Consider the following 14158-nt stretch of genomic DNA (forward strand, 5'->3'; position numbering starts at 1 on the left):
TTTCTCTCTTTCTCTATTTCTTTAATTAATAATAAATAAATATTATTAATTCTAATTATAATATTAGATGTACAACTTTGCTTTAGCTATTTTCCTACAGATGGCTTATAGAAAAAATGGCGGGAACAAACTTGTACACTTATTATTATTAAATACATTTTAATATAAATTGAAATTTTCAACAGAATATTATTGAAAGTCAATAGAATTTGATTAGAATTTTGATCGTACGATTATTCGATAAAAAAATTTCAACAAAAATTGTTCCGTTTTCCTATTTTTCGTTTATTTTTTATTGAGAATTGAAGTTAAAAAAAAAAAGAAAAAAATTAAAAAAAAAAGTGGATCGCGTTTTCTGCGAAGAGTTTAATATAAAAGCTCGAGTACCATTTTTTCCCGAATTTTTGGTAGATTTATCGAGAGGGAAAAATCAAAGGATTCATATAACGTTGAATCGTAAAAGGAAAAAAAATAAAAAAAAAAAGCTCAGGCGTTTCTTACCGAACAGGTCAAGAGGTCGATAACGAGAGAGTCGATCTCCCGTTACCAGACGATATTACGATCGACGAAACCTTCTTTCTCTCTTTCTTACTCTCTAGGTTTCCTATTTCTCTGTCGTTTCTCAATCATGCACGCGGGAGAAAAGGATTTGAAGTTTTTTTTTTCTCCACCTAACTACTTATTTATTCCGTAAGAAATACAAAACAGGATTCGCGAGTTAAAAGTTCAATTCTTCGAGCTTTTTCTTTGTACAGTTGAAAAAAGAAATAAAAACTAAACTAAAAAGAAATAGAACAAGTTTATTATAAAAAAAAAAAAGATTTCTCGAGAATGTCACCAATAATTTACGATTTTGTTGTTTCTCATTATCGATTACGAACCGTGACAAAAGTTGTTTTATCTCTCTATCTCTTTCTTTTGATCAACAACAGGAAGTTGCAACGATTAAGGATCAATTTATGAAACTTGATTCACGCTTTCATGTAAGTGTCATATACGTACACACCTGTCTCGTGATAACTCATCATAAAAGTAGTAATATAACCGACTTCAATAATAATAATTATTATAAATAATAATAGTTTGAAATCTTTGCGAAGTTCCTTCGCGAACGAAGGACTTACCTCTTCCGCAAATGATCTCTGCTGCAACGAGGCCCAACACATGTTGCACGGACAGACTTCAAACTCCTTGAAATTATCACCTCTATCTCTATCCCTAGTACCTAGCTGAGGTGGCGGTGGTGGTACAGGTGGCGGCAAAGGACTAGTAGCAACTTCGAGACTATCCGAACTCGAATTGTGACGTCTAGGTGGTGTTATGTTCGTAGCGACGTTACCTTGAGATGCTCTTTTAGTTTCGACGGATTTTGAATAAGGAGAAGATAAATAAAGATTTAACGTGCACTTGTTGTTGTTGGTGTTGTTTTGTTGTGGTTGTGGTTTTAAGAAATCATCCAAAAGATAAAAACTTTGAGCCCTGCTCGATCTGGTAGTAGTAGTCGAGGATGACGTGTTAGTAGTCGATGTATTACCGGTACTAGTTTGTTGATCAATTCTACAAAAGCTTTCGCGATTTGTTCTACCTCTGCACTCGTCCTTGAACTGATGATGTCTAACGAGCGAATGTCTACCGGTAATTTCATCGATCATTTCACGATCCACGGATGTCGCGTTACTATTAGCAGTCTCGGATGAATCTTGATATAATCTACGACTGACCTTGGTTCTGGCAGCTTGAACAGAGAACTCACCGTTCTCTCTGTAAATATCTCTGGTGACTCTGGACACACGAGCCGAGTAAGAACTCGGTTGTTGATATCTCGTAGTAGAAGAAGATTTGCTAACGGAGCCACGTGGTGGATGTTGTTGTTCATCTCTCGAACGTTCTACGGTGTTGCTGCTGCTGTTCTCGATCATCGAAACGCTCATGTTGTGAGAAGAAAATGAATTTTGAAGAGAAGTAGCGTGCGAGGAAGTAGAACTTCCTCCGCCAACTGTGGGAGCGCGAAGAAGGGCACCCAAGGAACGCCATTTCCTATCCTGTTGTTGCGGTTGTGCCTGTTGACCTCCTCCACTTCCTACTCCTCCACTTCCTCCAGTGCTAGTAGCGAGAACATTGGTCGAGCTAGAAGAAACCGAGGACCTGGTCCACTTCCTCTCGTTGCTCGGTGACGTCAAAGATACGCTGTTACCGACTGACCATTTCCGTTCACCCATGGTGGGCGACGTCATCGAGGACGGCCACTTTCTCTCGTTTGAGGGTGACGCCATCGAGGTGCTCGACCACTTTCGCTCGGACGAGGGCAACATCGAACTGGTAGAAGTGTTGTTGTTGGTGTTGGTCACCGAACTCGAGGACCCACCGACAACGCCACCGTTCAGCTGTTGTTCCTCTCGTTGTCTCGCTTTCCACCAAGACGAGGTAGACGTGAACAATATCAGGGCACCCTTCAATGGATTTTGATTTTTCGTCGAACTAGCAATTTTCGGTGATTGTTCTCGATCCTTAGACTTTAACAATTCCCGAAAACTCGAGGGTTCGCACTCGCGATCACCGAATGCTGACGCGTCTCGATCTCTAAATGCACTTTTAGCAGCTGCCACTTCTTCCTCGTGAAAGATCGTTGCGTTGGTACTTCGCAAACGTGGCCTGACTTTTACAAAACCGTAATCGTTACTGTCTTGTATCGTATCAGTATCAATTCCTCGATGATGCTGTTGTTGTTGTCGTTGTTGAACGTTGCTACTCGATTGTTGAAGCAAGGAACTACTCTGACCAGAAGAGTACTGATGATGATGATGTTGTTGTTGCTGTTGTTGCTGCTGCTGCTGCTGAGAATGATGATGATGATGATGATGGTGACTATTGGTAAGTTGGAGGCTAGGTTGTTGCAACAATGTTGAAGTTCTTGCACGATGGCCCTCGCCGACGGTACTCCTTTGTAGACAGGAGAAGCTTGCGGAGTGACGCAAGCTCGAGGGCGGATTGCTCGGCTGACTCACGCCTAACATCTTTTCTCTTTTCTTCTACTTTTACAACTACTATTGCTGCTGTTGCTTCTACTTCTACTTCTTCTTTTTTTTCTTCGCTCTTTGATCTTCCAACGCGTACGCGGGAGTAAAAGCCGGGTGGAAAAAGAGTGAGAAAGAAAGATAGATAGACAGACAGACAGATAGACAAAGACAGAAAAAGGTAGATAAATAGAGCTTAAAAAAAAGATACAGAAAGAGAAAGAAGATTCTGTTTAAAAAGACAAGAAGAGAACGAGAGAGAGAGATAGATAGATAGATAGATAAAACAAGTGTACGTAGTTTCGGAATTGGTTTAACTGTGTTTCCGATTTGTTTATTATAAAATAGTAAATAATAATTGAAAAAATAATGCAAAAAGTTATGACGAAGAACAGTATGCGATTTAACGGACGGTTCAAATTGGGCCCAGCACACTTAACACAACTTTTGATTGCTGTTCGTTACCCTGGCAGTGAATTTATTGGTCGTCGTTGTCTCGTTAATAATATCCAACGACTAAAACAACAACCACTATGACGATTATTATTAAAAATCGTTAAAATTGTGTCTTCAACAAAACAACAACCGGCAGTAATTTTTTTCTTCCTTCTTTTTTCCTTCTCTTCGTCGACTCTTGATATTATTCTCACGACGTGCATCCTCAACGTCTGACTGATCGATAAGTAACCACCCACCGGTTACTACATCATCCACGATGACGATGAACGACGACGTGTTGTTGTTGTACTTCCTGTTGTTTCTTACGTACGACGTCAGATCGTACGAAATCTGAAACAAAAATTAGGAATAGGGTAGGGATAGACGGCAAACTTAAAAAATGAAAAGAAAAAAACAAACATAATAATGATAAGTACTACACAATACAACAAACAAAAAGGCAAATAAGCTTACCGAGCGGTATATAAAAGCATACATGGGTTCTGGGGGTGCGGGGTTGACTACTACATGGGGTGGAGACGACGAGGGGCTTTGTGGAAGATGTGACACCAAAAAAACAAAATTAAATAAATAAATTTCTAAATTTTTGAACGATAGTTAGACTAACTATTAGCGTATGTTTTTACATTTATTATTAATTCTAAACAATTATTACGTAATTTGGAAATTTTAAAAGACGAGGGGGGCTTTATGGAAAAAGTAACACCAAAAATAAATAAATAAATAAATTTCTGAATGAGTGATAGTTAGGCTAGATATTAGTGTCATCGTGTGTGTGGGTGTATTTTTACTCTTATTATCAATTATTAAATTATAATTTATTATTTTCAATATTAAACACAATTACCACGTAATTTGGAACTTCTAAAAGATGAGAGGTTATATTAAAAATATGATACAACAAAAAACGAAATAAATAAATTTAAAAATTTCCGAATAACTGATAGTTAGGCTAACTATTAGTAACATAGTGTGTGAGTGTATTTTTACACTTATTATTAATTATTATTATCAATATTAAAACAAGTGTATCAAGTAATTTGGAAATTCTCTAATCTTCATATTCACAACGTCCTACATTATATGAATCATCGAATGAGGGTAGATTTGAGGCCAGGGGCAGGCTGGGGGTGGGAGGGTATGACGGAGGGGTAATAGCACTCTCGAAAAGGGCTTTCTATGCTTTCTCGTCCATTTGTATTGTAGTCTCACAGTGAGTGCCACGAGAGACGATGATAATGCGATTTCCGTGGTACTCCGCAGCTAGAGGGAAGTAAATGGGAGAGGGAAGGAAAAAGAGAAGGTTGATGGGAGGAGGGTGGTGGGAGGAGGAAGGAAGGAAGAAATAGAAGGAACACGAGGAGATACGCGTTAGAGATCGGTGAAGGATGAAGGACGTTTTGTGGTCAAAGTCAGAAACCGACCATGCTTCCAGATTGTCTACCACTTCAACTGACGCGCGAGAGAAAACTTTGATAAGATAAATTCAATCTCTTTCTAACGTGTTAAACAAAAAAGTGTTTAGAAAGAGAGATAAAAAAAAATGAATGAAAAAAAAAATAAAATCATACGATTTTATTCTTCTCTTTCTTTCTTTTTTTTTTTTTACTTTTATCTTCAATTAATCTCGTTATTCCATGTAGTTATCTGGCGACGAATGATTTTAAACGGATATTTCACTTGGTAAATGTGAAAGGAAGCAAAGGGGAAATTTACGGGCTCTAAATTACACGTTAAGTGAGATGCTATTTCTCGAAAATCCTCAGGCAGCCAAGCAGGCAAGTCAAGGCAAAGGCAGGCACAGGCAGGGTGTCGTAAAATGGAAGTGAAATTAAAGATCGAGGAGGGGATGATGATGTTGCTGTTGCTGTTGCTCTGATGCTGGCTGTTGATATTGCGCTGCTTGTTTACGATGACTCAAGGGATCAAATGAAAACTTAATGTTAAATTAGAATGAAACCGGGTTTGGGATATCCGTCATGCTTCAAACTTAGGACCAATGAACAGCTATATTAAAAAAAGAAGCTCAAGGGTATCGTTTCAAAGGGGTGGGGGGAAGGGTCAAGGTTTTCAGGAATAACAGAGTGTCGAAAATACATCATTTTCAATATGATTTAGAAACATATACCTTGTTATTCAAAATAGATACGGTCAAGAACAATATATATATATATATATATATATATATATATATGAATGTGTTATAAATGTGTTACACATATGTATATATATATATATATAAGATGGAATTTTAAGTCGTCGGATGTTTCGTGACTTGTGAGATATTTAATAAATGGACATAATTATTTCCTAATTAACCGAGTCTGGACCGTAATTAACGCGATTAACATTCCTAATGGGACTTCCTTCATGCAGGTCACATTTCTTTCTTGTATCTCTCGACGTATACGTGGAAAGAAATTTTCAAGCATCGTTGTAGCAAACAAATTATTTTATCTTATTGTTTTAATTATTTATTTGATATTTTTTCTTATATATACGTCAATAAAAACTCGTTGTCCTGCAGTTTGCAAAAAGAGGACCGGATCAACACCTGCACAAATTGATGCATCTCGAATTTGACTTGAAATTTTCCTCCATGAATTAATTGAATTAATTAATTAATCAACAAGTAGACTCGTCAATGGTAGTACGCTGCGTAACATTTTTTTTTTTTTTTTTTTAAATGGGAATGGAAATGTATTGTGAAACACAGCGTCGTTAGAACAATCGTTAAACGTTACCAAATTGTTGTTAATAGTTTACAGCCGAAGATATAACGAGGAACAATGATGACTCACCTAAAAAAATGTTAATGGCATTCTCTCTTTCTCTATCTCTTTCTCTTCTTCAATTCGAAGAAATTGAAATGTACGTTTAACTCGTTGGCACGTGGAGAATTAGAATCCTTCGTTCTTGTCGTAGCAGTGGGTGGGTGGGCGGTCGGTTTGGCTTTGAAAATTTTTCAATGTTTATGATCTTCTAAGATTTATCGTATAAATTCATTCTTTTGAACTTCTTCCAACAAATTCCTCCCCATCTTTTCAATCGTAAATATTCTTTTTCCAACGAATCTCAAGGACAATGTCTCGAGAGTTCACAGATTTTTATTTTAACTCAACTGTGATTATGTTCAAATTAAAAAACAATCTTATCAATTTAATCAACTCGTAAGATTTCTCAGAATGTTATACGTGTTTTAATCTCATACACGTTTAATATAATAAATGATATCTAACAACAACAATAACAACAACAACAACAACAAAACCTAGATGTAACAAAACACACAGTGAAAGGAATTTTTCAAGGCGGGAAAAGTAAAGTGACACCCACACGAAAGAAACATAAGAGACATGTCTGTCACTCGGTTGTAATACAAAAGGCAAGGACGGCCGTTAAGTGCGAATAAAAGTTCACTATATGAAGTTTATTACGAAATCCTATTATAAGTATGGTTGCAACACAATAATGATGTTTAATAAGATACCAACTAAGAAAGGGTTTTCTCAGAGCAACAAAATGCATATAAGTCGATTTTCCATTATAAACGTACCAATTAGATAATAATATCGACAGGTATATTTCATATGTTTCTACGAAGATACACCATACATAATACACCATCATAATAACCCTATATCTATAAAGTATAATCCTCATACTTAAATCAATTCTCCCATTAAAATCGAAAAACTTTTCTCCACTAATTGTAAAGTAAAATCAAATAAAACGAGTTCCTATAATACTCAGTATACACCCGGTATATGATTCAAACTCGTTTATTTTATCAAACGGAATTTAAAATGATCGAAGAGGTGAGTAAAAAGTTTGACTTCTTTTTTAACGAGTCAGTCCGATGCACTTCTACGAGAGGGATTTCTAAGGAAGGAGGAAGGGTAGGTGAGAGGGTGGGAGGGTTCTGAAGAGAAAGAAAGAGGATATCGGAAGGGTTCATGCATATGCATGTGTTATCGATGCGACCACCTTATATGCAACTCGCCAAACTCTCACCTCAAGCATTGTTTCATTCTTACACACATATGCATGAATATGTGTGTGATTGTATGTATGCAATGGCTAACCAACGTAAATGAAAATGCAGTCCTTCCTCCACCTCCTTCCCCTGTTTTTTCTTCCTTTTCTTTTTCTTCTTTTTCTTCTTTTTCTTCTCCCACTCCAATCATAGGAATGCCAACGTAATGTAACATTTGCGCTCTGGATATAGTTCGAGCCAACCCGGTTAACGTAATTGCACAGAATCTTCGGCCGTAACTAATTGCATATAGGGTACGTAATAAACACGGACTAACACAACTAAATACGTGATTCTTAAACACGTTGCTTAAGATTTATTATGAAAAATATTCGAAAGCTTAAATCCCCTAACCCCCACCCACCCATCTTCATTTTCTTTTCCTTCTTTTTACAATTAGTTATATATCTTGTTTTTTTTTTTGTTTTTTTTTTCCATAAATCAGTTTCACAGGATGGATTAATTAATAATAAATGATCACTATGTTACGTGATATCGTTTGAAAGATCCTAAAGATAAAACAGCAATGTAGTAGTAAGTAATAATCGTTCGTGCAGAAATTGTTTTATTAATCGTGAAAGATTATCATCTATCCGATGTATAAAATATCATAGATAAAAATTACTGAAGAAATCTATGGAAGAAATCTATACTGGATTATAAACGTATTCGAAATGATATACTACGATGAAGAATCGATTAATCGTTATCTATCTCGTATAACAGTCGTTTATATTTTAATCACTATGACGTTACTATATTTTTTTTTTTTTTTTTTTAGTTTGGTATTTTTAATTATTTTCAAACATTTTGAAATACGAGATATGAAGGATATTTAAATGCACGGTATGGTAAAACGATAGTAAAATTGAGAGTAAGTTATTTTATTTTTTTTTTAGAGTAAAACACGAACATGGGAAAGTTCTAATGATTTTTTGTTTTAAATATGTAGATATATAAAATGAAGAAAAAAAAACAAAATAAAACAAAAACAAAAACATAGGGAAGGGAAGAAAAATAAAAAGGAAGTTGACAAACCATGAGTCAGTAGTATTATCGATCAACGAAAGAAACCCATAAAGAATGAACCGAATTCTCTTTCTCTGATTACGATCACGCAACGAAACAACGCCAATCACCGTCTACTTATATAAACTTTTTATTCGACGCCCTTTTAAGGTATGTATTTGAATTAATCGAAACACGCAAATAGAATTACCACCTATACATTTCATATATTTATATCATTTTTTATTCTATCATATTTTGTCGTAAATCGTTTAACAAACCAACCCTTTAATAAATAATTCTACCTATACTTTTAACATATTTATATCATTTTTTTATTGTATCGTATATAATTGTAAATAAAAAATATATAAATATATATATATATATATATATATATATATATATATATATATCATATACATTATGGTCAATGAATGTATGATCAATGAAAATAATCGTTTAGAAAAATCAACCATTTAGCAAATAATTTAATATTATGTATTTATAACAATAATATTTATATTAAATATAATTAATATAATTAATGTACTAACAATAAAATATATCTAAAGAAAATGAAAAGAAAAAAATAAAAAAGATCAAAAATACGATGACCCTTTTTCTCTGACTCTGACCATATGAGATGATGCATATAGATATATATCATATATATAGGGAGACCCTTAAGAAAATCATAGGTACACTTCTACTGAAAGTTTCCGACCGAACGATAATCGCTTCTTGGTATGCCGAGGTAATTAGGAACAATAACGATAACTAGTACGGAAAGCGGAACGAACGAGCAATGTTGAAACACAGAGGTAGGTAAACTAAATATAATACGAAGACACGAGGAAATACGTGAGCTTAGAATCTGCTAAGACAATTATAGGTGTAGAACTTTATGAGGGTGATGGTAGTCATGGTGGTGGTGGTGGTGGTAGTGTGCTTTTAGGATAAAACGTTTTAGAAAATAATCTATAATACGAAGGGACATCTCTTCCTGGGACAGTAGTACTTATCTTCCCTTTAACTTTATCTTTGGTCACGCGAATTTACTTGTTCGTGACATTCCTCATGACGAATGAATGCGTAAAGAATTGTTTCCTTACTTAAATGATTCATTATTGTTATTACTCTTAATGAATAGTTATAACAATTTAATAAACTATTAAATGAAGAAGTTAATAGATAATTATATTAGTTTAAATATGAACAAAGTAATAATATATATTATTATTTTGAATATTAATTCATTCATTTTTGATTAAAATTAAAACTTGGTTTATTACTGCAACTCAATTGTCAGGTATATTTCGTCAAGTTGTTGCAATTAAAAAAAAATATATTAAGTAAAGAAGTTAATTATTTTAATTAATTTAATATTTAATAATTTAATATTTATTATTATTTCAAATATTAATTGAATAATTTTCATTTGAAATGAAAATTTGTTTGTTACTGCAACTTCATTGTCAAGTATATTTCGTCAAGTCGTTGCAATTAAAAAAAAAAATATTAAGAAAAGAAGTTTATTATTTTAGGTAATTTAATATTTAATAATTTAATATTTATTATTATTATTATTTCAAATACTAATTAATTCCTTTTACATTTAAAACCAAAATTTGCTGTACTTATTATCACGTAAAATTTGTCAAATCGTTGCAATATTAAAAAAAGAATATATTATAATATACAAAAATGATAATTATGACGAAAAACAATAAACTATTAAATAAAGAAGGTTATCAATAATTATTTTAATTAATTTAATTATAAACAAAATAAATAATATTTCTATTTCAAATATTAATTCATTCATTTTCATTTAAAACGAAAACTTGGTTATTTACTGCAACTCAATTGTCATGTATATTTCGTCAAATCGTTGCAATATTGATTGATATAATGATATGATGATAATTATGACGAAAAAAAATAAAACAAGAAAAAAAGAAGATTCTCGAGAAGAAGAAGAAAAATTGGGCAACGGATTTGGAATGAATTGAGTCGTGGAAAATGTGTCCCGCTCATTAAATCGGGTCGCTTAACAAACCAAAAAAAAAAAAAAAATATGCAGAGATTGGTAAGCAGTAAAACAATGCCATAATATAACTCTGTGGGAAAGAGTTCGTTCGTCTCATAATACACTCGACTAACTATGACGACTCATTGACACACACACACACACACACACACACACATACATGTGCTTATCCTTCTAAATATAAAACTAATTATCCCGTTCTCCAACGTATTCGTACTTTTAATCTCAAAATTGCATAATCGTAGTACCATCTGTTCCAACTAACCATAAGTTCTCGATTTAACTCCACCCATGACATGATACAAATTTAATTAGGCTAACTATCATTCCTTAAGAAATATTTTTACACAAAGTTTTAATATTTATTCTTGTAAATTGAAATTTTTGTTGAATATTAAAGTACGTAACATACACACACACACTGATCGTAAATTGTTCCGCACAAGAACGATAGTTTCTACTTTTATTTATTAAACTTACAATCTTTTTTTTTTTTTTTTATTAGAAAGTATAAGTAAGAAAAATTGATATTTGTTAGGAACAACAAAAAAATTGCAATTATAGAAGGAAATACTTTTTTATTCCTTTTTTCTTCTTCTTCTTCTTCTTCTTCGTCTTATTAATCAACGAACAAAACACAACAACACGAACGGATGGTTAGGTTGAATAATTTAATCAGCAATCTTGTGGAAAATAATATAGAAGAGGTTGCTTGTAACGTTTTTGTTCGTACCGAGGACATCGACATTTGTCTTCGATCGTGATACATCACTGTGTATATATATGTATGTATATGTTTGTGTGTGTGTATTCTGTTTCGTCAACATGTGAAAATTTACTCTCTCAATTCACCATTGCTTGTCTATGCTACTAACAGGTACAATAAACGTAATTACGTACGTTGTATACATATACTATACATTACCAACTATAATTAAGCAAATCGTGGAATCCCGCAAATACGAAAAGCCCTTCCTCCAATCGGATTCCCCCTACCCCAACCTTTTCTCCCCTCCACCGAATCTTTTTCATTCTAACTTGTAACTTCTACATGCTTACTAATGGATTTTCAGCAAAAAGGGGGGAAGTACTTTGACCTCGGGTTGGTTCTTTACTACCTTTCTATATTATACTTTCAAACCCCTACGATTCCAACCCTACCCTGCCTTACCCTTTCCAAACGATACGACGACGACTACTATCACACGAAGGGTAAACGTCCTCGACAAAAAAAAAAAAGAAGAAAATACCTTACCGTTCGCGAAATCGATACAAACCGCGAACGAACCTGATGTATGATGTATCATCCACCAATACACTAACAACAATAATAACAATAATAATTATAACAACAACAACAACACTTGACGAGGAGAAATCAGCGGAAATTCCAACGAATCGTTAGTTACAATTTACGAATTCTTGTTTTTTTTTTTTTTATTATTATGTATGCATATTAATGTGTATATAACCTGTAAGTGTATGTGTACGTGTACGTGTGTGTATCTATAAGTTGAACACAATACACCACTATGTACTATCGAGAATAGAAATGGAAATATAAATAAATCGTTGAAAAGGGTGCTTGAGATATGTAGTTGTATAGATTCGTTCTACGATGAACTCGTTAAACTATCGATCCTCGTACGAGTCTCTCTCTCTCTCTCTCTCTTACTCTCTCACTCTCTCACTCTCTCACTCTCTCACTCATTCATTCTTTCTGTTAGTTTGTTCTCGAGAATCCAATAATTGCCTTCTGCGACCACATGATTTGTATACACGCGTTTATACACCTTTCTCTATTCCTTTTATTTATACACCGACTCGCGAGAATAGACAGATAGAAAAAAAAAAAGAAATGATAAAAGAGAGAAGAGATGTATCTAAATCGTTGTGATGGAGGTGGGAGAGAGAGGAATAGGGGAATTATCTATCGATAGATCGTCCATTCGAGTACATTCAGTCATCTCTCGTTAAAGCAAACAAAGTACGATAATTAACTGTCTGTCTGTCTGTCTGTCTGTCTGTCTGTCTGTCTCTTCTTCTATATTCATCTAATTGTATAGTGCGTATCGTATCAACGAGAAAAATTTAATTAAAAGAATTATAAAATGATACGGCATTGCGGGATACGGAAGGTAACTTATGTATGTATATATAGATATATAGATATGCGTTTAAAGTAATCGATAAAATATATATACTATGTATAACAGAATATTTCACACGTGTAAAGAGATATACATTCGTATTATATATTGAAATATAATATTTTTTAAATGTTAATGCGTATTTTAAAAAATATAAAAATAAAAAATGTATGAAAAAATAAATTTCGAATTTAAATTAAAATTGTAAATGTAATGTTATAGAAATTTTTGATCAAATATTTTTAATTATGTGTGTTATTACAATAATATATAATAATAATATAATTATATAATTAATAATATTATATTTTGTTTCGTTTTATTTTTTTCTAAGCTTAATAAAAAAATTATCAAGATAAAAATCAATTTTGTTCGAATATTAACGCGAATTTTTAACCAAAAAAAAAAAAAAGAAATAAAAATAAAAAACATATCAAAAAATAAGTTTCAAATTTAAATTAAAATTATAAATGTTATAAAAATTGCTGTCAAATATTTTTAACCTCTCTCTCTCTCTCTCTCTCTCTCTTTCTTTCTTGTTCTTTTTTTAAAAGCTTAGTAAGAACTATTGATAGAAAAAAAAAAAAAAAAAAAAAATAAAGTGAATGCGCGTTTGACGGAACTATGCGTTCAGGAATCCAGTTAATTAGCAATGCAAATCTGCACGACTTATCGATCGTACAGATCGTTGCATCTACCCAAGTACATCGACCCACTAACCATTAATGATCATCGAATTAAAATAAATTACATATATACATATATATATATATATATTTTTTTTTTTTTTCATGAAAAATTTGGATCTCGAAACAATAATAAATTGGTGTATATATTCGTAATTTCGCGTTTCGTTCTAGAAAGCGCATCCACCTGTATGTATGTGTTTGTTACTAACGCTTTCTCTCATGAATTCGTCGAAAAAGCCTGGGGAACACTCGGTAAACACTTGCTTAATACTAGTGTGGCCATTAGGGTCGTTGAAAGGCAGTAAGCCGTGATTAGAAATCTTCGTAAGCAGAGCGTATATACCACCCGTTATAAAGCCCCATGTAGAAAACTTCCGATAGCATATTCTTCTTCTTCTTATTATTATTCTTTTAATATTAGTACCACCTGTTTTCGTTCGACATTTTTAAAAGTATAACATTTAATATAACCCATGTAATACGATGTGTGACTATCCTTTGAGTATTCACTGTTAACCCATTGGAAATCACGACTTTTTTCAAACACAGTTCCCAGAAACCATTTGTTTTCTTATTTTATTATATTGCCAATTTTGCAATGCTAAATTTTATTTTTTCTATATTAGATAATAATATAAAATATATATAACTGATAATAACTAACACTTTGCAATTGAATTAAGTTTTTTTGTTTCATTCATGTTATCAGCAATTCAAAGCAATTTTAATAGAAAAATCATAGACTAAAT

The 14158-nt window shown here is 32.9% G+C and overlaps 1 protein-coding gene across 2 annotated transcripts in view; it reads right to left on the bottom strand.

Moving 5' to 3' along the window:
* LOC107071816 (uncharacterized) overlaps positions 1-14158 on the bottom strand; it is a 199238-nt gene that overhangs the window by 136655 nt on the left and 48425 nt on the right. For both annotated transcript variants that reach the window (XM_089173003.1, XM_089173004.1), the window contains exon 2: positions 1125-3803. In XM_089173003.1, coding sequence (XP_089029129.1) covers positions 1125-3014 — 1890 coding nt within the window. In that variant the 5' untranslated portion in view covers positions 3015-3803. The remainder of the gene's footprint in view (positions 1-1124; positions 3804-14158) is intronic.

This window comes from Polistes dominula, unplaced genomic scaffold, assembly GCF_049000335.1.
Source record: "Polistes dominula isolate Pdom_NZ unplaced genomic scaffold, Pdom_raw_medaka contig_22, whole genome shotgun sequence".
NCBI classification, from domain to species: domain Eukaryota; kingdom Metazoa; phylum Arthropoda; class Insecta; order Hymenoptera; family Vespidae; genus Polistes; species Polistes dominula.